Source organism: Medicago truncatula, chromosome 2, assembly GCF_003473485.1.
Source record: "Medicago truncatula cultivar Jemalong A17 chromosome 2, MtrunA17r5.0-ANR, whole genome shotgun sequence".
In the NCBI taxonomy this organism is placed as follows: Eukaryota; Viridiplantae; Streptophyta; class Magnoliopsida; order Fabales; family Fabaceae; genus Medicago; species Medicago truncatula.
Window position 1 is genome coordinate 9,787,996 of NC_053043.1, and position 26,074 is coordinate 9,814,069.

Consider the following 26,074-nt stretch of genomic DNA (forward strand, 5'->3'; position numbering starts at 1 on the left):
GAATAGCTATACCAATATTCATTCACAATCTTCCTTACAAACAAATTTCATCCTTATTGTCACGCTTTACCATCGTTATGTTCCTATGGGTGCGTTTGATTTGTTAAAAAATGAAGGACAGGACAGAACAACTCTAGTTGTCCAGTGTTTGATTTGTAAAACTGTTTCAGGTACAGGACAAACTGGAGGCAAGGGACAAGACAAAAACTCATATTTTTGTCCCTCACCAAACCACAACACAACTTTTTGTCCCACGTACAAGTTGTCTAAAATATCAAAATAGCATTTTGTCCCTCAAAAATCGTATAAAACAAAAAATTATTCAATGCCATAAAAAATTTGTCCTGTGCCGTTCTGCCTTGTGTTGTACTGTTCTATCTTATACTGTTCTGTCCAGTACTTGCTGTTTTGCAAACACACCCGTTTAGCGGTTGTTTCAATTATTTGGAGAGAGAGAGAAATGTGAGTATTTTCCAACATAAGGAGGAATATATTCTTTCAAATGGTGAACATGTTAAGCTTCTTGTGTTTTGGTGGTTTAAATCAAAATTTATTTTATTTGATTTTGACTATAATTTTTAGAGGCAAAATCCTATGTTTTTGTTTTGTTTTGTTTCTCTTTCGGGTTTGTAATTTAGATCTTTTAAGACCATCATCACCAATGGGAGAGTTTTAACCATTTAAGAATCAGTACCTATTACGTACCCTATAGGGGAGAATCGTTTTCAGGGTCTTATAAGACCCAGGGGCTTACTCCCTCCGGTCACATTTATAAGCAAAAAACAATTTTTTAGGTGCATTGGATGATTAATGTATCTGACCGGATACATTAGTTATTCAATGAACCTAAAAAATTGTTTTTTGTTTATAAATGTGACCGGAGGGAGTACTTAAGACCCTAACTCTTAAGCGAGACCCTCACTCTTTTAATATTAAAAATTGAAATGTAGAGATATAAAATTATTGCTAGTTGATTGGTAAGTCCCATTTAAGAATTGTTGTGAGATGCTGAGTTGGAGGAATTGAGTTCTTATTAGATACTATTATTAAAGAGTTATAAATAAGTGATGTGTACACGTGTGATCCATTTAAGTATCCAAAAACATGAGTGTCTCCATTGTAGGGGTGTGTTTGTTTCAAGTTATAATTGTTGATTCCCGGGAATAAAATGATAGAAATGTATATGCCTATGTTTGTTACAAGTTTACTAAAATTTATTCCTTGGTATAAAATGTTCCTGGGAATAAAAAAAATTTCCCAAGGAAAAGGGTGGGAATAAAGTTCCCATGGAGATGGGAATAAATTCATAAATAGTTTACCTATTATAATCCCTATTTTTATGGTTCCTAGGAATATTATAAAGCCAACCAAACATATTTTTCCTAAATTCCTTGGAATAAAATTCCCATCTTTATATTCCAAGGAATGTTATTCCTAGAAATAAATTTGGTAAACTTAAAACAAACACGTTCTAAGTCCTATGTTGGATAACTTTTTTGTACCGGTAATATATTTTTTAGCCTCTTTAAAAAAAATAAAAAAAGAGACTAAAACTAATAAAAAAAATGATAAAAATGAAACATATATCTAATTAAAAAAGTATATTTTTATTTTTTATTTTTTTTAAGGACAATTTATCAATTTACCAAAGTTTTTACACGATAGTAGGAGTATAAAACCTACACATTATTTTCTTACCAGCCAGTAACCAGTAAGGCAGTAACCCTCACGCCGCCGTTTGTTTCATTTTTACCATTACCACACCATGGACAGCATGAACCTCCTCGCCGCCGACCATGTTGCTCCATTTCCCGACTCCGGCGACCTTATCTTCGCCGCCGGCCTCCTCTCCAACCACCACAATCCCCAAAAACTCATCCCCATCAGGTCCATCCCTCCCCCTCCTCCTCCTCCTGGTTTCCCTGCTCATCACTCCCCTCCACCACCTTCCGTAAAGGTCGAGGACCCGTCTCGATCCGGGTCGGGTCATTCTTCGTTGCCCCTTTGTCAAGAACCCGGGTAAGTTCTTCTTTTATCCCTTAGCTTGTAATGTTTTTACTTTTAAATTCATAAAGTTTTTATCTTTTTTATCTTTTTTATTTTGGTTGAAAAATCAATGGTTAAACAATTAGGTTTAGTTTTAGTTCTCCCTGTTATTTTTTAATTCAATTTGAATTTGTATATGTTTGTTCAATTAAGCACGTTTGAAAAAAGCTAGAAAAAAGTGATTTTTAGTGAGAAATTTTGATGGGTAAAAAAGAATGGAACTTGTGTTTTGTTGCAGACAATTGTTGTTTATTTTACTGTCTTCATTGTAGATTTGTATCTTAACAAGATAATAGTAGAGAAATAGAACAGTTTTTGTCAATTGGTTACACTACTTTGGATGATTATATTTCTGATTGTAAATATTTTGAATTATGGTGTTGTGTTAGTGAAGAAAAAAGAATCATACAAGGTATTGTAGTATGGATTTGGATTTGGAGTTTCGATCACTGTGGAATCCGGCATTTACGTTAGTCAAACAATTTGGACTATTGGATCAATATTAAATGGTTTGAGGGTTTTGATTGATTTGACTGCAGTAAATGTAGAATTTGTAGAATTTCCTGACGGCGGGGATTTCGGATCCAACTAGCTATGTTTTATTTGCTGGATCCAAATTTTTATGTAGCATGTATAATAATAGTTCATAAGGTAATAAATCCAGTGTTGTCGAATAGCGTAGCGCTGAATTTGAATAAATCGCTATTCTTCTGCTATTTAGTACAAAGTGTCGTCAAATAGCCGCTATTGCATGGTAGTGTAGTTGAATTTGAGCAAACTGTTATTTTCTGCTATCTGCTATTGACAACATTGGATAAATCTACTTTGGACAAAGGATATATTGATTATCCATTTATTTTGGGGCTAAACATAAGGTTTGATGGAATATTTCCTTTTACGATAATGATTCATTTTCATCATTTCAGCTCGTCTTCGGATGATGTGGGCAATTCATCTGCCAGTACTAAAGAATTTGGCTCAAGAAAGAGAAGGAGAAAGAGTTCGAGAAAGCTGGAAGATTTTGCAGCAAATTTGGTAAAGAAGATGACGGAAAAGCAAGAGCAGATGCATAAAGAAATGGTGGAAATGATTGAGAGGATGGAAAAGGAAAGGATAAAGAGAGAAGAAGCATGGAAGCGCGAGGAGATGGAGAGAATTAAGCAGGACGAAGAAGCTAGAGCGGCTGAGAGGTCTCGTAGTTTAGCCCTCATATCGCTGATTCAGAAACTATTGGGTTATGAAATTCAGATTCCTCCACCAGCAGAAGGAAGCGGAATAAGAGAAGAGGATGAAGTTGAGGTGAACAACAACAACAACAGCCCACCCTTAACCCACAACATGGGGTCGGCTGAGGTGAACAACAACACCAACAGCCTAGCCTTAATCCAGTACGTGGGGCCGGCTGAGGTGAGGAATAAAAGAAAAGATTTCAACAGCAGCGATCCAAGTAACAATAGATGGCCAGATGTGGAAGTACAAGCGCTCATAGCAGTAAGAACCGCATTGGAACACAAGTTCGGTCATATGGGATCGAAAGGATCAATATGGGAGGAGATAGCTGGAGCATTGCAGGGCATGGGATACAATCGTTCTGCGAAGAAGTGCAAGGAGAAATGGGAAAACATCAATAAGTACTATAGGAGGACAGTGGGGAGCGGCAAGAAACGGCCTGTTAATAGCAAAACTTGCCCTTACTTCGATGAATTGGACAATCTGTATAGAAATGGGTCCTTGGAGAGAAATGGAAATGCATTGAGCAGTACCAACAATGTTTCCATAAGGGAAGAAAAGGAGCAGGGTGAAATTTCATAATCATAAATAAGGCCTATGTAAAATTTTCAGTACTCATTGTTACTTGGTCGTTTTCTTTCGAAATACCTTAATGAGTAACATTTTTCGATAATATGCCATCCTAAATTTTGCATGTTCTTGTACCAATTTTTTTACTGAATTGGTCAGTTTTGTGAGTTAGGCCAATTGTTTGCAGAAAGAACCAAATCCATCTGCAGAAAGAATCAAAGTGAATAGTTGCACAATATAGATATTTATTTATGTCTCAGTATCATGTATGTGTGTTTCTTAAGGTTTATTTCAATCATTGGTTCTTTATTTTTGTGTGACTGGACCATTCATTTTTTCAGAACTCCTAAATGAGTACAATGAAGCCTTAAAAGATGAAAACTGAGGACAAATCATGAACAAAGCAATGAGTGCATTAGTTCAATTAAAAAGGGATTACAAGATGATTTCACTAGAAAATGAAATCGATCATTATTTTTCTTTCCTTGACAACACACTTTGTTGAAAGTTACCCTACAACTTGATGTTAAAAAAGTTGTTCCGAAGGAGAAGTTGCTGACTTAGATTGAAATGAAGGACATAGGAAAGAATAGAAATTTGCTTCCTCTGATCTAAGTATCTTTATCTCACAATTAGATTATATTAATGAAAATTTGGACCTAATAATAAAATTTTAAGTTACTTTTTTGCGGAGGAACTTTGTATAATATTCTAAGTAAGTAAGTGAAAAATATGTTACAAATTTAAAAGTTTAAGCACAATTAAGCAAATTTTAATTTTACAAGGACTAAAAGTATGTGTTGGTCCCTATTAAATTGAAATTTGTTTAATTATACTTAAACTTTTATATTTTTAAATGATTTTTAACATACATATTAAGAACATTATAATAATCTCTTTTATAAATTTTTTTTTTATAAAAACTTAGAATTTTTTAACATGTAATGAATTAAATATAAATTTTTTTAAAACGCCAAAAATTCAAGATAAAATTAACGAAAATTTGGACCTAAAAATAAAATTTTAAGCTAATTTATTGTGGCGGAACCTTTTATAATGTTTTAAACAAGTATGTAAAAAATTATTAAAAAATTTAAAATTTTAAGCATAATTAAACAAATTTTAATTTAACAGGGACTAAAAACATTAACGGAAAATTTTGTAGGGACTAAAAAGTGTGATTTATTTTTATAGGGACTAAAAACAAAACTGCAGATATTTATAGGGACCAAAAAACTTAATTAACCCAAATATTAATGAGAGGGTAAAAAAAGCGTAAGATCTCTTGACTATTAATTTGGCTTGAGTGCTATGGTTACTCTGGCTGCTTTGTTCTCATATGAATATATGATAGTGGTCCAGCTAGTTTCGTTTTGATTTATGTGATTAACTAACTTTGCTTAAGTTTGTAACCTATGATTTATTTATACATAGATCAAAGTATTCATGTACTACATTTAACATACCCTTCATTTATAAAAATTATTTATGTCAATACCATTCAATTATTTTCAAAAAACCACTATACATTTTGTAAAAAAAAAAACAAACAACTATACACATTTGATGCTACAATGATTTTTATTATAAACAACAAAATTTCACGCAACTATCATAAGAATTCCGTGTTGCCTTGCCAGGGTGCCACCTTGATTTAAGCATCTCAAATCTCAATTATAATCACATTATTTGTTCACGGGTTTTCCTAACATAATTATTTATAATTAACATTACATAATCCTTACACATATAAATCCCCTCTAAACTCTCTAATTTTTCATCATTCAAATAAATACTAAGTACTAATCTATAAGACACTATTCACAAACTATGTCTTATAAGGTTAATGTTGCATTTTTCCTATGTCTCAATATTATTTTCTTCACTATGGTGAATTGCAACTATGTACCTGAAATCCCAGTCCCAATCCCAGACCCAATATATAACCCTTCTCCAAAGGGTACATGTCCTATAGATGCACTTAAGTTAGGTGTGTGTGCAAATTTGTTGAACTTGGTCAAAGTTAAATTGGGGTCCCCACCAACACTCCCTTGTTGCTCACTCATTCAAGGTCTTGCTGATCTTGAAGCTGCTGCTTGCCTTTGCACTGCCCTTAAAGCTAAGGTCCTTGGTCTCCATCTTGATGTCCCTATTTCCTTGAGTGTCATTCTCAACAATTGTGGAAGGAACAACTCTGGTTTCAAGTGCACTTAGAATATCCACAATTTCATATATATATATATATATATATATATATATATATATATATATATATATATATATATTTATATTTGTACTCATGTTCACATGTTGGTTTGTGTTTGTTATTCGTGTGTGTCTTAATCATGCCGGTTTCTAGAAAAAATAGACTATGGTAATTTGGAGTTCAGCCGGAAGTAAGTCAACATGGCCGATGATTATTTCAGGCGTAATCTCCTAGTATCTGCTTGCGTTATTTTTAGTATGTTTTTATTATGTAATTATTTGGTGCTTGCTGGTCATATTCTTCAATTCTTACACCTTCACTATTGTATTTCTTTTAAGATGGAAGATTATACATCTTCATCAGCTCGATAGTATTAAAGGTGTACTACAAATAAAATATTGTGATTCTTAAGTCTCTCTTTAATATTAACAAGCTTGTCAATTACAATTAGTTATTCTTACGAAAGAAAAAAAAAAATCAATCGTGTTAAAAAAGATTTTTTTTTTTTGAAAGAATCGTGTTAAAAAAGATGAATAGGAGAGTTTATGAAAATGAAAAAAATAATAACCTAGAAATCAATTTTAAGTTGCGTAATGCTACTTATAACGAAAGTTATATGGTAAACTATTACTTAAAAAACTATTGAGAGGTTTGACATTAGGAATGAGAATAGGTTAGACCAAACTAAGTTTTGGAAGGTCGTCTAAGACCGGCTTCTTAAACATTAAAAATGTCAATTTATATTTATTTTAAAATATTTTAAAAATAAGTTTGAAAATTTATATAGTTTAGAAAACAAATGAAATAAATTTAAAAAAAAATTAGCATAACGAATTTTTTAAGTCTTCCATTTAAAATGATTTTACTTTTTTTTAATAACCTTTAAAATCAATCTACTTAGTAAAAGGTAAAGTTAATTTTTTTTTTTGGGGAGGTTAAAGATAATTATTTTTGTCAAGTCTTAGAACATAGAGTTTTTTTTTTCTTCTGAAGACAACCAATGATATATATATATATATATATATATATATATATATATGTAGAGATTGGGGGGGGGGGGGCGAGAGATGAATAAAGCTTATGAGAGATTGTTATAATATTCTACACATTTGTGTAAAATTTCTTTAAAAAATATGAAGGTTAGACATGGGTTGACTAAAAAGTAGAGGCCAAAAGTAGTGATAGAAAACTTTTGAGGGACTAAAAGTTAAAACAATTTTTTTAGAGGAATTAAAATGAAAAGTTGATATATTTATAGGGAGCAAAAACATATTTAACCCTAATACTCTAATATAAATGAAAATAAAATTGGAATATAAAAATCTAGGTGTAGACTTTGTGCGCGTCTGTCCATACTTTTAATTGCGCTAACAGGTATAAATTACAAATAATGTTTTTTTTTTTATATAAAATTATTTTGATTTTTAATAAAATTAATAGGTATAAATATTTTTCACTTTCAAATTGTAACAAACCATACTTATTTTTTTTTTCAATGACATCAACAATAAAGTTAATATAATATAAATTTTTATCTTTCTGAATGACATCAAGAATACAACATTTTTATAGACAAATTTGATTAAGAGTATAATTGGAAGTGAAAAGTCATCCTAAAATCATGTATCCCCTTTTATATATACTAACTTTTAAACGGGAACATCATGCCCATTTATCCGCTTTTTTCATTGCGCTGACGCATGTAAATTATAGGTAATTTTTTTATTTATTTATAAAATTTTGGTTTTTATTAAAATTATATGTATAAACATCTGTGACTTTTAAAAAGTAGAAAACTATGTTTAACCTTTACCAATAATGTAACAAATATAATAAAAATTCTTATCATTTTTAATAACACTAACAATATAGCATTTTTAAAAACAATTTTGTTTAAGGAGATAGCTGGAATAACAAAAAAATCCAGCCAAAGTAATCATGTATATATGATTTTTATTTTTAAAATGTAGGACTGTTTATATATAGTAGTAGTGTCAAATGTCAATAGATTTTTTTTTTTGGTAGTGCGCGCTAGTCAATAGATTTATTTAATTATATTAACAGAAACTAATTTTTTTGAACAAATCAAAATAATATATATAATAACCATTAGTGAATCTCTCCATACAAGGCGTGCAGAGAAAGAAACACCTGTAAATATTTACAGTGCTATAAAAAAGCACCAACCAAAAACAAAGAAACTAAATTACATAATGTCCATACAAAAAAACGGTTGTTTCCGCCAGCCATGATAACTGTAACTGAAGGAAGTAACCGTTGCTTTCAACCAGAGGAACAAATTTAGCTTAACTTTTTCCATAAGGATAAAGGGAGTAGCAACCATATTTTGGAAGACTCGGTTATTCCTCGCCTTCCAAAGAACCCAAACAGTAGCAAACCATATTATCATTAGAAATGTGTGAGAACACCGAGGCATACCCGCCATTAACAGAAACTAATTATTTTTTTGTTATCTAAAATATCTAAAGTATCACAATTCACAAGACAATTTAGAAAAAAATAAATATAATTATATCACGAGAGTAATTTTATCACACATATATATATGATCGAACTATATATAGTTCAAGTTCAAGCCGTTTAGTGCGGTAACTTAATTTTCAACTTAAGTTCCTCTCATTTAATTCATGAGCGCATATTAATGAGTCAATTGTCAAGTCGAATTTCAAACTATGTTCGTAGTTGCTAGGTTCATTGTCTACCCTAACTACAGGCTATAGTAAAAAAATAAAAAACTAAATGAAGGCTAAATAGGTTAGATTAAAGATACATAAATATCACCTAACTATAGTACATTAGAAAAATTGTTATCCTGCCTAACTAACAATAGAAAATATTGTAATATCGATAAAAAATAGGGAAAATAAATACACTAAATCTTTAAATTTGGTAGCAGCAACACTTAATGAGAAAATTAAAAACAAATTTTATCTTTTTTGTTTCCCTCTAAAATTTTGTCACTAATCGCTATTCCAATTTCAGTAATAGACTAGACTAGACGGATGATTTAGCATCGAAAAGAAAAACAGGTAAAGAACCTCCAAAGCATTCTCAATATGTATAAGCAATATTGCAGTATATTAATGGTGTATTGTGCCTTGGAAAGGAAACAATTCTAGAAGTTGGCTTGTTTTCAAGCAGAAATATGATCTCGTACATATTAGACTGGGATAGATCTACAAAGTATGCAACATACAAGTACAAGTATAGCTGCAATTGAAAGTCAAAACTCATAACTAATTAATTAGGCAAAATGAATTAATAGAATTGATAGAGAGGAGTTAACTTACTCAAAAATAATTAATCAAGTAAAAACCAAAACTCTTTTGCCTATAAATATTGCCACAGAACTCCAAATATATTCATCTACCACAAGCAAGCCTTACAATACATCATTTGAGGATATTTGTTTGCAAAATGGGGTTAAAGGGTGCTGCATCTATCAGCATAATGCTCCCCCTTAGCTTCCTTTTTTTCTCCACTCTTGCCTCTGCCCATTCGGGTCGTAAACCACCACCACCACCTCGTTTTAGGACACCACCACCACCTACTTTGCCTTCCACTAAACCTCCACCTCATTCAATGACACCACCAAAGCAAACTCCTATGAAAGCGCCGCCTACTCCTACAAGACTACAACCTATTTTGTCTCCTTCTACCCAACCACCTCATCCAACGATACCACCACCTAAGAAGCCTCCTACGATTTCACCATCTACACCTACCACACCACCACAAACCTTGACTCCGTCTAAACAACCAATTCGTCCAATGACACCACCACCTAAGAATCCTCCTACGACGGCACCACCTACTCGTTACACACCACCTACTTTGCCTCCTTCAAAACAACCACCTCATTCAATGACACCACCAACAAAGCAGGCTCCTATGAAAGCGCCGCCTACTCCTACCACACTACAACCTATCTTGTCTCCCACACAACCACCTCGTCCAACGACACCATCACCTAAGATAACTCCTATAACACCACCGACTCCTACCAAATCACAACCACCTAAGACGACTCCTGCCAAACCACCAACTCTAACCACACCACCACCAACTCTGACTCCTTCTGGACAACCACCTCGTCCAGTAACACAACAACCTAGGAATCCTCCAACTTCAACACTTCCAACTTTGCGTCCTTCTACACCTCCACCTCATTCATTGACATCTCCACCTAAGACGGCTCCTACCAAAGCGCCGCCTACTCCTAGCACACTACCTCCTCGTCCAATGACACCGCCACCTAAGAAGCCTCCTACAATTTCACCATCTACACCTACCACACCACCACCAACCATGTTTAATTCACCGCCACCTCGAACAATTGCACCATCACCTAAAATGCCACCAACAACATCGCCACCTACTCCTATCACATCTCCGTCGAAGCTACCTCCCACACAACCACCTCGTCCAACGACATCACCACCTAAGATAACTCCTATAACACCACCGACTCCTACCACATCACAACCACCTAAGACGACTCTTGCCAAACCACCAACTCTTACCACACCACCACCATCTCTGACTCCTTCTGGACAACCACCTCGTCCAGTAACACAACAACCTAGGAATCCTCCAACTTCAACACCACCAACTCCTTCAACACTTCCAACTTTGCGTCCTTCTACACCTCCACCTCATTCATTGACATCTCCACCTAAGACGGCTCCTACCAAAGCGCCGCCTACTCCTAGCACACTACCTCCTCGTCCAATGACACCGCCACCTAAGAAGCCTCCTACAATTTCACCATCTACACCTACCACACCACCACCAACCATGTTTAATTCACCGCCACCTCGAACAATTGCACCATCACCTAAAATGCCACCAACAACATCGCCACCTACTCCTATCACATCTCCGTCGAAGCTACCTCCCACACAACCACCTCGTCCAACGACATCACCACCTAAGATAACTCCTATAACACCACCGACTCCTACCACATCACAACCACCTAAGACGACTCCTGCCAAACCACCAACTCTTACCACACCACCACCAACTCTGACTCCTTCTGGACAACCACCTCGTCCAGTAACACAACCACCTAGGAATCCTCCTACTTTAACACCACCAACTACTTCCACAATTCCACCTTTGCGTCCTTCTACACCTCCACCTCATTCATTGACATCTCCACCTAAGAAGGCTCCTACCAAAGCGCCGCCTACTCCTAGCACACTACCACCTCGTTCAATGACACCGCCACCTAAGAAGCCTCCTACAATTTCACCATCTACACCTACCACACCACCACCAACCATGTCTAATTCACCGCCACCTCGAACAATTGCACCATCACCTAAAATGCCACCAACAACATCGCCACCTACTCCTATCACACCACCGTCGAAGCTACCTCACACACCTCCACCTCGTGCAATGACACCGTCACCTAAGATAACTCCTATAACACCACCAACTCCTATCACATCACAACCACCTAAGACGACTCCTGCCAAATCACCAACTCTGACTCCTTCTGGACAACCAACTCGTCCAGTAACCCAACCATCTCGTCCAACCACACCTCCACCCAAATTGACACCCACTTCACCAACATCTACTCCCACCACAACACCACCTACGTTTCCTCCTCCAACACCACCATCTCGTCCATTTACACCTCCACCTAAATTGACACCTACCACACCGCCACCACCACCTATGTCGCCTCCTTCTACACCCCCACCAAATATAGGATCACCACCAATTTTTACGACACCCCCACCTAAGTTACCTTCTATCACACCACCATTTACTCCTACACCACCATCTTCGCCGCCACCGCCGCCACCACCACCACCTATGTTTCCTCCTTCTATACCCCCACCTAAGATAGTATCACCACCAATTCTTATGACACCCCCACCTAAGTTACCTTCTACCACACCACCACCACCTCCTTCCATACCACGTAATTGTCCCATGGGAAACTTGCATGTTTGTGCCAATTTGTTGAATATAGTGATTGGTCGTCCACAAAACCAACCTTGTTGTTCTCTTATCAACGGTCTTGCCGATTTTGAAGCATCAGTTTGCCTTTGTGCTGCAATAAAGACAAATAGTATACCGGGAGTAATTCGTATTAACCATAGTATTGCCTTGAACACACTCATCAGCAGGTGTGGGCGCAAAATGCCTAATGGATTCGCATGCAGTTAAGAATATACAATATGTATCGACAATGGTTATGCATGCCATCTATCTTGGTCATCTTAAATAATCTATGTGTGCTTGGTGATTGGTAGAAGCCTCTCACATTCCTACCTTTTTTTTTTTTTTTTTAATGTTTATGTGTGAGCAAAAGTTGCTAATAAAAAGTAAAAGTATTGATAAAGTTAATAAAATATTTTAGTGTTATTGCTTATGTTTTGGTGTTTCTTTTCTCTCGTTCATATGATCTTAATTATGTCACAAAACCAAACAAAAATAGTAGAAATAACAAACTCATTGATCATTTCAGGAACTTAGCTGAAAATTTTGATGTACATCAAACTGAAACTGATATGGTTTAATAAATTCGACCACAAGTTTAATCTCCATTATACCTTGCCTGAAGAAAAGTTCATCATATCCATCAGAGTCAAGAATTTGTGTAGATTGTATAAGTAACACTTGGTGACAAATGAGAAAGCAACTTTCTATTTGCAAAAGCTTCAATGCAAGATGATAGGGAAGCTTAAGATATTTGACGATAATAGGTAGAGTAAGGAGATTTGTAGTAGTACAATTATCAACTATTTCCACATGCAAACCTATACTCATAGAAAATTTAAAAAATCTAACTATTTTAAAAACAAGACTAAGAGTTCAAATTAGAGAACAAATGTTTCTTAGGAATCCCAACACATTCTTCAAAATTATAAAAAGCACAACAACACATTTATCAAGAAATTCATTCAAGTCTTAACTCATATAATTCCCAAATCAAGTTTAGAAGAATAATACGTATTAAACATTTAATGCTTCATAACACTCAAGGTTTATGAAAATAGAGAATTGCTGTTTTGACATCCATTGTTTCTTAGAAACATGTGGAAATGACCAAAAAAAACTCCGGCGGTAGTTAACTACTGCTGACTTATATTAGGAAAATCGGCGGTAGTTAACTACCGCTGAGTTTTTGGTCATTTTCATATATTTTTAGGAAGCTATTGTTGTGAGAACAGCAACTCTCATGAAAATAACACAAGTTAAATATTTCAAGATGAAAATTTGCAAACCTAGCAAGCATAGGAGGTAGAAACTTCTCAAGCAATTTAACAAATGTATGAATTAAAGTATTAGAAGGATCTGAGTTGCAAGAGGAATCTTTGACCAATCACCTCATTCTCTTGTTTAAAGAGGTTTTCAATTTTGCCCTCGTCTATCTCTTTACTTTCAAAGTCAGTGTTTTGCAAGAATTTTTCCTTTAATCACTTCTTCAAGCTCTTGCACCAGAGAATCATAAATACTAGACAAAGACTTAAGAGTTAAAAAAGGAAAAGAAATAGCTCCGATTTTCCCTCTCATTCATATGTTTTTCCTCTTTTTTTCCTTCTCTTTCTTTTCAAAGACATTCTAAAAATTTTCTTTCACCATTTCCTTTCATTTTGATAGCTTCTCTACTTTTCTCGCCACTTTTGTGTGCAAATTTTCTTTAAGATATTTCACATAGTTCGAGTCTAATGCAAAATTTCTAACACACCTCTCATATGATATATCTCTTCTCTATTTCTCTGTATTCTCCTTGTATTAATTATTTGTGTCTTTTTTCTTTTGGATTATCCCTAAATTTCTCTCTTTTTCACACATTATATTCTTTCTTTCATCATTTCTAAGTATTCTTTCCTTTCATATCTCCTTTTACTCCTCATCATAATCTCTAGCACCAAAACTCTCCATGATGCTAATAAAATGACCTTTCCGCTCAATTAAGCGCTTACGTACGTTCTTGAGTTTGTCACTCGTGTTTCACAAAATTTAGAATTTTTCTATAATGTGCACTCTTGCTTTTTCCGCTCAAACTCTTCTTTCTAGTTCTTAAAATGAACTCAATCAAGAATCATAGCACAAGCATAGAGGTTCCTGGTCCTTCTGCTATAGATCAGCCCAATGCTACTTCTGTGTCATTTGGGGATGTTATGGACCCTATTTTTGATGAGACCACTATATTGCAGCCTATCATTTCACCTATCACCACTTATGATGAGATATTAGGGCAAGACAAGATAAAGGTGCAAATTACTGCTGGTCCTAAAAATAAATCAGCTGCATGTTTGGGAGATGGTAAAGTCTTGAGCAAGTTATGGGGTGATGAAGAAATTGATGCTTCTGACAGCACAGTTGATCCAGAAACTGACACTGAAGTGAATAAAGCCAAGTTTCCATATGCTGCTAGCAGAAAAAGCACAAATTTAGGAGGAAGCAGTTCACTCAATGAGTCATTCACTCCATATGTTTCAAATAAACAGAAGAAGAAAAACAAACTGCAGAGTCCTAGAGGATCGGAAAATAAGTGCATTCACACTCGTGCTAAGAGTGGCATTTCAAAAGCATATAAATCATGATGTGTATGGCTTGATCTTGGCTTTAGTTTGTTCTTTGTTGCTTTGCTTTTATTGTAACCTGTTACTATCCTCAGTTTTTCATCTCATCACTCCTTAGAAGTGGTTTAAGGCTACTTAGGAAGTGACTTTGCTTTTCTGTCTTGATTGTCTTTTTGGGTATTGGCTTAGTCCCCCCAATATTGTACTTTTCCCTTTATTCTTTTATTGCATTTTTCTAGCTTTATCAAAAAAAAAAAAAAACTCAATCAAGAATCCAAACACACTTAGTTCAACAAATCCACAAAAGCTATTAACACGAATTTAAAGAGGAAAACTCTAAGACAAAACAAGAAAGAATGGAACTAAATAAACAAATGATAGAAATATAGTGGAGGTACGGTACTAAATTCAAACTTTCAATGGTTTATACATGTAAAAATGATGGGTTTGTCTAACATGTGCAATAGTACACATGTTAAATTAACTAAAAGTAGTAACTATTTATTGAAAAACAACAACTATTTGTAAAAAAGCTACATATTTAATATAAAATGAACAAGTTCCAAGACAAAATTACTATTTTAAACTTCTTAACATGTGAAAATTTGCACATGATAGAAAAACCCAAAAATGAACCACTTTTTATTAAGGCTTAATTGCACTTTTGATCCTCGCATTTTGACATGCTCACGAAATTGGTTCTGCCTTTTTTAAATCCAACAAAACCCCCTATTTTGCAGTTTTAGGCATACCCCCTATTTTCACCTCCAAACACACTGATGTGTCAAAATTTTAACTGATGTGGCCAAAAGAACACCTATGTGACAATGCATATTTGAAAAATGTCATTTATAAATTCATCAAATTAATGTTATCAATATGGAAAATCATTTTAACGTTTTCAGAAATTACACTGAATTAAAAATTGAAAATATATAAGTGGTAAACAAAGATAGAAGCCATAGTTTCCCAAAATTTCCAAATCAATTTTGCTTTCCTTCCCAAATACCAACGCAAAAATGAAAATTCTTCTTCCTTGCTTCCATCTAACAAGTTCACTTGAAAATTACAACAAACAACTCAAGATTTCAATTGAACAAGACCACATAAACAAGAACACAAAACACATAAATAAGAACACCTAAACATTTTCAACACTTATAATTCCTTCAAGCCTTCATATGTAGCTACTCATAACTAAACAATCAAATACATAGAAAATAATGAACATACATAAACCAGAATCAACTAGGAGTTTGGTGAGATCCAACGCGTGTTCTTCAACTTCCTGGTGTCGTCTATGCTCTGTTTAGGTCTCCAAAATCGCACCCCAAGCTTCTGGCTTTTATAGACACAAAATTAGGGTTTCAGAAAGCCCACCATCGTGCCACGTTTCGAGACCATCGTGGAACGATTTGCTCATTAATCCTACGTGGCCGCAAATATACTCAACCATCGTGGCACTTTACACATCCATCGTGCCACGATTTTTCCAGCATCTTCAGTTAAATTCCACGCTTCAAACGTGCCATGATTCAGGTCTATCGTGGCACGGTTTCTCAAGTAGCTAAATTCTTGCATTCTTCTCCAATTTGTGCAAAACTTCTATTTTATGAATCTTAAGCTGATTTAACCATGTATACAAGCATTTGAATCTCAAAACATTACAAAAACGACACAAATATGACTAAAAAACTAGTGTTGACGTACTGTCATTAGTACATAGGCTGCAAGCCATCCGAGGCTAATGTAGAGTCGGTCTGGCCGAGTTTATATCCAACTCTGCTCTCATCCGACACTACTCTATTCAACTTTTTAAAAGTCAATAATTTCTAGTATGATAGGAGTGGCCGACTCTAAAGGCAAGTAAAATATGCAGCGTGCATTTGCCGACATTAAGGTCAAATTAATAATGTAGAGTCAGTTTATTTGAGGCTAATGTCAACATTTGAAAAGTCAGCGTAGTAATATAGCGTCGGTTGGATCGACATTACTCTACAATTTTTTTATTTTTATTTTTATTTTTTTACAATTGAACATGCACCTAATAACCCTATTTTGCACCTAATACTAAGAAACCAAAATAAGACATCAAATAAGCCACAAAATGTCATAATGCATTGACATAACAAACACTTCCACAATAACGGAAATAAGCCTAATAACTACAAAGTAACAAAGTTACAACTATAAGATGATGCCTTAAAAAATTCAAAGCATTAAGATAACAAAGCCATTCTAATACGTAACAACAACGAAATGACTACAATATCAAGAACCGTTGTGCAATGACTAATCATCCAAATATTGACCATAATGAGGATGTGAAGGAGGATGAGTAGCACTACATGATCCTTCACTTGAACGATGCTCCATAGCTCAACGATGCTCCATAAATAATGTCCTTAATTCAATATTATCATTCTCCACCTTCTTGGAGTGCTCCCTAGGCTGTCCACAACCACAATATTGTAGCTAATTACTAACCCGACCACGGTGAGTCACCAAGACTCAATGTTGCTAGTCAACTAAAAAAGGGACATGAACATTAAAAATTTGTTGATTTTTATCTATAATACAGTCTAAACACATGATCAGATGTATTGTAACAATAAATTTTTACATTTTGTTATTATTTTAGTTACCTTCAACCAAAACGTGTTGTCTTTTTTTAGTTTTCTATTGTACATATATATGTAACTTGTAATTTTTACATGACATCATTCATGCAATCAAACATATCATAAGAAAGGGGTCCCAAAATAATATATCTTAAGTTCATGCATCATTAAACCTTATAATAATTTCTGCAAACCTTTTAGAAGAAAAGAAAACTTAATGGTTTACCATTGAATAGCTAAAACATTTCTAAATAAAAATCCTAAAATAATTAAAAAGCAACATTTACAAAAAACATAGGTACAAAAACATGTAGAAAAACATAACAGTGATATACCTTGCTGGTATAAGATGAAAAATCATGAGATTGTTGATCAACCCAACTAAGGCTGGAAATGAGTCGAGTCGAACTCGTCTAAACTCGACAAGGATTATCTCGGCTCAAAACTCGACTCGAGTTTAATACGAACTTTTTTTTCAAACTCGAGTCACTACTAGAATTCTTCGTTATACCTGTGGAATATAAATAACCAATATTTGGACTGTTCCACTAGAACATTATTAACTGAAACCGAAACAATATAAATAACCTTGTTAGTTTTTAACTGATCTTTTTGTCAAGTCAGTAGTCTGCTTGAGAAATCTTGCCTCTTTTTTTTGAAGAAGCTAAACTAACCCCTCAAATAGAAATCCTGCCTCTTGTCTATGTTAGTTTATGTTTTTGGTATTACATCAAATATTAATACTCTATTTTTCAATTCAGCTCTTAATGTCATATATCAATCATGGCTCTTTTTTCTTTACCCTGGACGAGGTTGTTAACACCGTTCCTCCACCGCTTCATCACCATTCCACCACCTCTCCATCAGCATTCCACCACCGAAAAGCTTCAAACTAATCTTCACTCAAATCGAAGTTGTACGAAAAGCTCAAAGTTATGTTTGCTCAGATCGAAGTTCTTGAAAAAGCTTGAAGTTGCGTTCTCATAGTACTTGTTCAAGCTCGTGGTCTTTTAAGCTCTCATTTGTTGTCTCTTACTCTCTGATTTGCGAGATGTGATCTTTTTCTTCAGTTTAATTGGGTGAGTACTTTTATTTCACTTTGAAAATCTCATAATAGTTTTGTTTTGTAATCTTTGACCATATCATCATTTTGTTTTTAGCATATAATTCCTCCTTTATGTACATTTTAATGATTATGAATTTGAATGTTTGTTTTAGATTCAGATTCTATCAAGTTTAATTAACCATTTTGCTCATATGCTTTAATTCATTTGTTTATAGTCAACCTGTTCATATCAAATATTCTTTGTTGATATCTGAGTGATGTATCTGTGATAGCTTTGCGGCTAATATGCTTTAATTCATTTGTTATACTCAACCTGTTCATATAAAATGTAGTGTCCTTAACTTTGGTGGACTCATAAAAATAAAGTTAAATTGTTTTCTTATAAGCTATAAGTTGTTTTCATGAGCAATCTTGATGGACTCATAAAAATAAGCTAAAATCATAATTAATTAATTAGGATTTAGGTTCTGCTTGGATCAAAAACTTATTTGAAGCTTATAATGTAAGTGCTTATCACTATTATAAGCTATTTATATCGCAACTTAAATTGTTTTTGATAGGTTGTTTTCTATACTTCTAAATAGTATTCACATGGCAGAATATGAAATATAGTTATCTTATATAAGTGAATATTTCTCATGGTATTTTTTGTGTTTGACCAATCATATGGTTTTGTAGATTGAGTCAAAGTTGAAGGAGGCAACTGCAAGGCTTGAGAAACAATTGGCAGAAGAGCAAGCTGCAAGACTAAGAGCAGAAGACAGTGCAAAATTACATTTTGGTTTCTCTTCCAAAACATGAATTATGTTCCCTACTGTAACTGGAGTGTTTTGTCATATTTTATTGTTTGTTATGCATATTTTGCACCTTCATATTGAGAGAGACTTGATGTATTTTATGACTAATGTTTTTGTTACAATGAATAAGTTTTTATTGCCATGGTTTTTTTTTTGAGTGGATGCTATTTTTGGATCTTTTACCACTTATATGTTTTTTAAAATTTTTGACTCAAGATAGTTTATAATAAACTTCTTTATCAAACAAATAATTAAAAATGACTTCTATTATGGATTTTGGTTATCATTAATAGAAAATTAACAAATACTTTTCTGATCTAGTAACTTTCCTGCTGATTTTTTGCGGATTGGTTTCGTTTCCTGAGGATTTACCTGCGGAAACAGATTTGTTGCGGAATTATCTGTGAAAATTTCTTGGGAATTACCTGCGGAATTATCTGTGAAAATTTCTTGGGAATTACCTGCGGAATTTTCGCAGGAAACATCAACGGGCAGAGAACTTCTCCACTCTGACCAAACTTTTCCTGCGGATTTTTGTCACGTTTCCTTACGCAATTTCCGCAGGTAAGTTTCCTGCAGTTCTTCAAATCCTCATGAAACAATTACCAACGAAGGTATTACCTGGATACCTTAATCCTTGGCAAAATTCGCAGAAAACAGGTTTTCTGTGGAATTTTCAGTTTAATCCACATGAAATTCCGCAGGAAAATCGAGAGTTTCTTTGGCTTATTTAAATTTCACGAATCGCTCAACTCAACTCGTTGTATATTATGCATTGTCCTTACCAACTGAGCTATGCTCACGAGGATTTCAACTCGTTTATTTGTAGGGTTTGCAAGTTTTTTTTTTATAAGGCCAGACCTCTAGAGCATAAAAACAACAAGAAAGAGACTAGGTGAATATATCAGCTATACTCTAATCTTGTGTCTAGTGCTCATATATATTATTAAAAAAGTTTGTTAAAAAAAAAATATTATTAAAAAAGTACAGAAAAAACTGGAGGGACATAGACCTAACCCAGTAAAACACACAAATGTGTAGGACAACCCGAACGGACACTACAAGCATTTTAGACCACACATATATGATGCCTCTAATGATTAATCCTAATTAAACAAAGGTCAGCTATCTGGTGTATGAACCAACCGTCAACACAAAATAGTCCAAGAACCAAGAACTCCCTGCAACGAGGCAACGGGCAACACAGACTCATTCGGGTTCAATTAGTCCAATGACAATCATAAGAATGACAAGGATTCCAAAGCAATCTGAAGTCAGCCACAACGTCTGCCACAAATATTCAAATAGCATCGACGCGTCACCTTATCTCTGAAACCTGCAGAACTCAACAACTCTGGATCATAATCAGCAAAATCAGAGACATGACCACATGTATGACACCAAAGCAACAAAGACAGACCTGACTATAATCAAACCAAACTTTTTTGAAGAATAGTGTATGAATCCACTGCCAACACAGTAGGATTCAGGAATCAATAGCTCCTGCAATAACACAGCAGCTGTACCAGCCCTTTCGAGCCCAAAACCATCTGAAACCTCCGACATAAGGAGCTGCCGAAGGACATACCATATCTGAAATCTAACTGGATCTGAGAACAGAACCCTAAGTGGTGCGTTTTGTTTTGTTTTTTATCTTATTTTATAATTGTTAAATTGTATTTTTAAAATTAATCTATTAATTGTTAATCGAGCCAGTTCGTGAACCTAACGAGTTAAACTATATATATAGCTCAAGTTCAACTCATTTAGTTGCCGGACTTAATTTTAGTTCACGTTCTTCTCATTTGGTTCATGAACCAAACTTAACGAATCAATTGTCGAATCGAATCTCGAACTTTGTTCGACTTGGCTCGGTTCATTGTAAACCCTAAGTACTCAGGAAGCTTATCCTCATATAAACAAGTTACTTATCCTATGATAAAGCTTTCCTTAAAAAACAGTCTAGTTTAAATAAAGAGACATGTCAAAAGGTACGAGGTAACATGCTATACAAGTTATGATTCAGAATGTTATAATTCATAACAATTGAAGAGAAAATTCTCTCCAATTTGATGGAAGTCATTCAACTGGTTTAACTTGGGAAAGGCGAAGACCGTTGGATATGTGAATCCAATTTGAAAGGTATTGTTTCGGTTGATTCAGTGTATCAATTCATCTCCAATAAATATTTTTTGACTTCATGAATGGGGGACGAAAGATGAAAGCTCCTAGGAAGACTTTCGGAGAGTTACAAGCCCTCAAAGGTTATAGTTTTTCCATGGATTGCTACGTCGAAGGCTCCCCACGAGAGTAAACTTAGCCAAACGGGGTATGTTTGTTGGGGGTGGTGAGTTCAGTTGCAAAAGGTGCTCGGATGCGGCAGAGTTGAAATACCATTTGTTTGGCACTTGTGAGTTCACAAGTAGAGTTTGGTATGAAATCTTCTGGTGGCTTGGTGTTTCAATGGTGTACCGGGAAATGTTTTTACTCTCTTGAGAAGTTGTTGCATTTTTGTCCTTCACAAGATCTCAAAAGGATTGTTATGGATTTGGCATACAACCCTGTGATCAATTTGAAAGAGTTGGAGTATAGGATACTATTTTCGAAGAGCTGGAGTATCTTTTTATACTTCTTTTCTATTTTGTCGCTATGGCTACCCCAAAGAGAATTTTTTTATTGATTAAGTAGGTATATTTTTATATTTAGCTACCGTTAATAATATATAATTGGCTACCCAAATTTGATTTTAGATAAATCAATTTTTTTGATTTTAGATAAAACAATTTTTTGTTTGATTTTATTTACTTTTTTTATTGAACTTTAGATTATTTGATCCTGTCTCCTAAAAACCAGAGTTTTAACACCCTGAAATAATAATATTATTTGATTTAACAAAGAAAATATGAGAACAACAAAAATCCATTACTTTTTTTTTTTTAAAAGAAACAAAACTCTATTACTATTTGTCCAAATAGTTTTTATATAGACCACCCCACCCCACCCCATTTTCTTAGTTTTTTAATTATTAGTATATTGGGAAAAAGAAAAGAAATGCTTTATTAACCCTTTATTGTAAGAAAAAAGTTTAACCCTTTATGAACCCTTGGCTTCTTTTTTTTTCTTTTTATGGCTAAAAAAATAAGTAATTATAACCCTTTATAACCAATTCTTATATAAGTATTTTTTGCTTATTGGTAAAATTTACTATTAATTTTCAAAAAGATCTTGTTTTGCTTTATACGTGGCCACCTTAAAATTTTTTTGCTAACATCGCTGCTGAAATCAATAACATTTTTTATGAAAGGACAAACAAAACAACAACAAATTAGTTAATTTTAGAGTATGCTATACTTCTTCTATTTCTTGCATGCGGCCTAACTACTATGCCCAAAAAAAACTTGGTTTGTTGTTTTCCTTCTTCCTCTTCTTCTTTACAAGTGAATCAATTATCTTTTGTATAATAATTAAGTTCCTTCAAATTTGTCACATATAAGAATTGTAGGATACTCCTCTTCAAAGTTTCAGGTTTGATTCTCCTAATTGAGTGGTTAATTTAGCTTTTCCATAAAAAAGAATTGTAACCTAGCCACCAGATTGCCCTAATTTGCTCAAGTAAAAAATTTATAACTTAATTTGGCGACATTTTGACAAAGGATAATGTAAAAATTAATGATCAATATGTCCACATTATTGCTCCAAGGCTTTTCAACAGAGATAATTCATTTCCCTTCCTAGGAGTTGCTAACACCTAATGATTTTGTTGATTCATTCCATTGGATCTACTTTCCACAATATTTAGGGCTGCAATCACCATTTTGAAACACCTGGAATATCCTTAGCTTCTTTTTAATTTTTGCTTATAAAAGCGAGAACATGTTTTTTTTTTTTAAAGGACAAACAATACAACATCAACTCGGTTAAGTTTGGAGTATCCTTGTACTATTTCTATACTTGCATGTGGCTTAACTAGTATGCAAAAAACTCGGTTAAGTGAAATAATTATCTTATGCATTGCCTTTGAGTCCCTTCAAGTTAAACACATACAAGACTTCCAGCGTACAGACACAGCTCCATTTTGCTCAAAAAGTCAAAACCACATAATTTAATTAGGCAAAATGAATTGATAGATATAGATAGTTAGTTATGAATTAATTAATTGCCTAATTAGTTCATCAATTCACAAGATCCATTTAGAAAGAAAAATAAAAATCCCACCTATAAATATTGCACCTTACCTCTCATTATTCATCAACCACACACAATTAATTGTTGAAATAAAAAATTTCAACATTATTTACAAAATGGGTTTAAAGGGTGTAGGATCCATTTTCATTCTCTTCCTTCATCTCATTTTTGTCTCTACTCTTGTCTCTGCCAAATCAGCTCCTAGGAGGCCACCACCACCACCACAAGTGACATGTTCTTCCACACCACCACCTGTGGTCGCTCCTTCAACACCCCCTTCCACACCACCAATTACGGTAGCTCCTTCGACATCACCAGTTGCGGTTGATCCAACGACACTACCACCTTCAACACCTCCATCCACACCACCTACTTCTACACCACCAAATGTGGTAGCTCCCTCCACACCACCTCCTTCGACACCTCCTTTCACTACACCACCTACGGTCGCTCCTTCCACACCACCACTTGTTCATGCTCCATCAACACCACCGCCTTCAACACCTCCTTCCACGCCACCAACCGCGATAGCTCCTTCGACACCACAAGTTGTGATTGATCCTACAACACTACCACCTTCAACAACTCATTCCACACCACCATCTGTTGATGCTCCTTCATCACCCCCTTCTACACCACCAACTACGGTAGCTCCTTCGACACCACCATCTTTGGTTGATCCTACGACACCACCACCTTCAACACCTCCTTCAACACCACCACCCGTTCATGATCCTTCAACACCCCCTTCCACACCACCAATTGCGGTAGCTCCTTCGACACCACCATCCGTGGTTAATCCTACGATACCACCACCTTCAACACCTCCTACCACACCACCACCAAATCCTAGGACACCTCCTACAAATCCTAGGACACCTCCTACAAATCCTAGGACACCTCCTACCACACCACCACCAAATCCTAGGACACCTCCTACCACACCACCAACAAATCCTAGGACACCTCCGAAAAATCCTATGACACCTCCTACCATACCACCACCAAATCCTAGGACACCTCCTACCACACTACCACCAAATCCTAGGACACCTCCTACCACACCACCAGCAAACCCTAGGACACCTCCTACCAGACCACCGACAAACCCCAGAACACCTCCTACCACATCACCACCAAATCCTAGGACACCTCCGACAAATCCTATGACACCTCCTACCACACCACCAGCAAACCCTAGGACACCTCCTACCACACCACCGACAAACCCGAGGACACCTCCTACCACACCACCGACAAATCCCAGGACACCTCCTACCACACCACCACCAAATCCTAGGACACCTCCGACAAATCCTATGAAACCTCCTACCACACCACCACCAAATCCTATGACACCTCCTTCGACACCACCACCAAATCCTAGGACACCTCCTACCACACCATCACCAAATCCTAGGACACCTCCTACAAATCCTACCACACCACCAACAAACCCTAGGACACCTCCTACCACACCACCGACAAATCCTAGGACACCTCCTACCATACCACCACCAATTCCTAGGACACCTCCTACCACACCACCACCAAATCCTAGGACACCACCGACAAATCCTAGGACACCTCCTACCACACCACCACCAAATCCTAGGACACCTCCTTCGACACCACCACCAATTCCTAGGACACCTCCTTTTACACCACCACCAATTCCTAGGACTCCTCCTACTACACCACCATCAATTCCAACAACACCGCCGCGTAATTGTCCACTTTTAAGCTTGAATGTTTGTGCCAACCTATTGAATAAATTCGTGATTAACCCAGGATCCAATCCTTGTTGTAGCCTCATCAGCGGCCTTGTTGATTTAGACGCTTCTGTGTGTCTTTGCACTGCACTTAAAGCTAATGTCTTAGGAATAATCCGTCCTGAGATCAATGTTGACTTGGAAGTCATCTTGAACCGTTGTGGGCGTAAGGCCACTAATTACATATGTAGACGTTAAGAATATAACATGTATGAGCAATGGCCAATGCATGCCATTGCCAATGGATGATTCCTGTTATACTATATTAACTAATTATGTACCAATAAATTAATTACGTCCATTATAATAGTACTAAACTATAAAATTCCAGTGATCTTGTTCTTAATTGTGATTGGAAGCCTCTGCATTTGTTGAATTTTGGGAGCCAAAGTTGCTTAGCAAATGTCTTTTCTTTATACCTAGTTTATGAAATTGCATGCGTTAGTTTTATATTACTTATAATTAATTTGTATTAACATAATCACCAATATTGCTTAATTTTTTTTTTAATCTAAGAAATCTCACATGTTGATGCTTGAAAAATTAAAATGTTTATAAGTGATAGAAAGTTTGAGTCCTCTAGAAGCTTAACTTCTGATAAACAAATTACTTATCCTTTGATAAAGCTTTCCCTCCAAAATTGTCTAATTTAAATAAAGTTACATTTGGCAAAAGGTATACGAGGTACGAAGTAACATGCAATATTCAGTTCTATTCTCAACAAAAATACAGTTGCAAGGTGATGAAAAAATTAATAAGTGCTATTTATACATATGTATTGGGATTATGGGATATATATTGTAATATCCCCTAAAATATAAGATTTGGTACCATGACTCTGCTAGGAGATATAATGGTAGTAGATATCAAAATAATTAGCTACCATTTGACTGAAATTAGTTTTTTTTTTTTTTTTTTTAAGGGATTGAAATTAGTTTTATTTTCATTTTTTTATGTTTAAATAAATTTCGAGTAAATAGACAATTACCCCCCTGAAATTGTAAG

General features: G+C 35.0%; 4 protein-coding genes across 5 annotated transcripts; all 4 read left to right on the top strand.

The window, feature by feature from the left end:
* The first annotated feature begins 1,681 nt into the window (after nucleotides 1-1,681).
* LOC25486267 (trihelix transcription factor GTL1) lies at nucleotides 1,682-4,023 on the top strand. Its single transcript, XM_013607494.3, has 2 exons — nucleotides 1,682-2,019; nucleotides 2,973-4,023. The coding sequence occupies exons 1-2, from the start codon at nucleotides 1,766-1,768 to the stop codon at nucleotides 3,856-3,858; spliced, it is 1,140 nt and encodes a 379-aa protein (XP_013462948.1). The 5' UTR covers nucleotides 1,682-1,765; the 3' UTR covers nucleotides 3,859-4,023.
* A 1,594-nt stretch (nucleotides 4,024-5,617) lies between these two features.
* LOC11405926 (14 kDa proline-rich protein DC2.15) lies at nucleotides 5,618-6,481 on the top strand. Its single transcript, XM_003594231.4, has one exon. The coding sequence runs from the start codon at nucleotides 5,677-5,679 to the stop codon at nucleotides 6,058-6,060; it is 384 nt and encodes a 127-aa protein (XP_003594279.1). The 5' UTR covers nucleotides 5,618-5,676; the 3' UTR covers nucleotides 6,061-6,481.
* A 2,962-nt stretch (nucleotides 6,482-9,443) lies between these two features.
* Nucleotides 9,444-12,467, top strand: LOC25486268 (proline-rich extensin-like protein EPR1). The gene has a single exon (XM_013607495.3). The coding sequence runs from the start codon at nucleotides 9,491-9,493 to the stop codon at nucleotides 12,260-12,262; it is 2,772 nt and encodes a 923-aa protein (XP_013462949.2). The 5' UTR covers nucleotides 9,444-9,490; the 3' UTR covers nucleotides 12,263-12,467.
* Nucleotides 12,468-23,365: 10,898 nt separating this feature from the next.
* Nucleotides 23,366-25,415, top strand: LOC11412081 (proline-rich extensin-like protein EPR1). 2 transcript variants are annotated; one of them, XM_039830380.1, is made up of 2 exons: nucleotides 23,366-24,465; nucleotides 24,826-25,415. In XM_039830380.1, exons 1-2 carry the CDS (start codon nucleotides 23,414-23,416, stop codon nucleotides 25,265-25,267), a joined length of 1,494 nt encoding a protein of 497 aa, XP_039686314.1. In that variant the 5' UTR covers nucleotides 23,366-23,413; the 3' UTR covers nucleotides 25,268-25,415. The 2 variants fall into 2 exon arrangements, with proteins under 2 accessions (XP_039686314.1, XP_003594285.1); XM_003594237.3 differs by having other exon boundaries at nucleotides 23,366-25,415.
* The last annotated feature ends 659 nt before the right edge of the window (nucleotides 25,416-26,074 follow it).

Excerpts from the sequence above, each read along its gene's own strand:
- LOC11412081 (XM_003594237.3), top strand. The coding sequence starts at position 23,414 with ATGGGTTTAAAGGGTGTAGGATCCATTTTCATTCTCTTCCTTCATCTC.
- LOC25486267 (XM_013607494.3), top strand. The coding sequence starts at position 1,766 with ATGGACAGCATGAACCTCCTCGCCGCCGACCATGTTGCTCCATTTCCC. Across the intron at positions 2,020-2,972 it reads CCCCTTTGTCAAGAACCCGG|CTCGTCTTCGGATGATGTGG; the intron begins GTAAGTTCTTCT and ends TCATCATTTCAG.
- LOC11405926 (XM_003594231.4), top strand. The coding sequence starts at position 5,677 with ATGTCTTATAAGGTTAATGTTGCATTTTTCCTATGTCTCAATATTATT.
- LOC25486268 (XM_013607495.3), top strand. The coding sequence starts at position 9,491 with ATGGGGTTAAAGGGTGCTGCATCTATCAGCATAATGCTCCCCCTTAGC.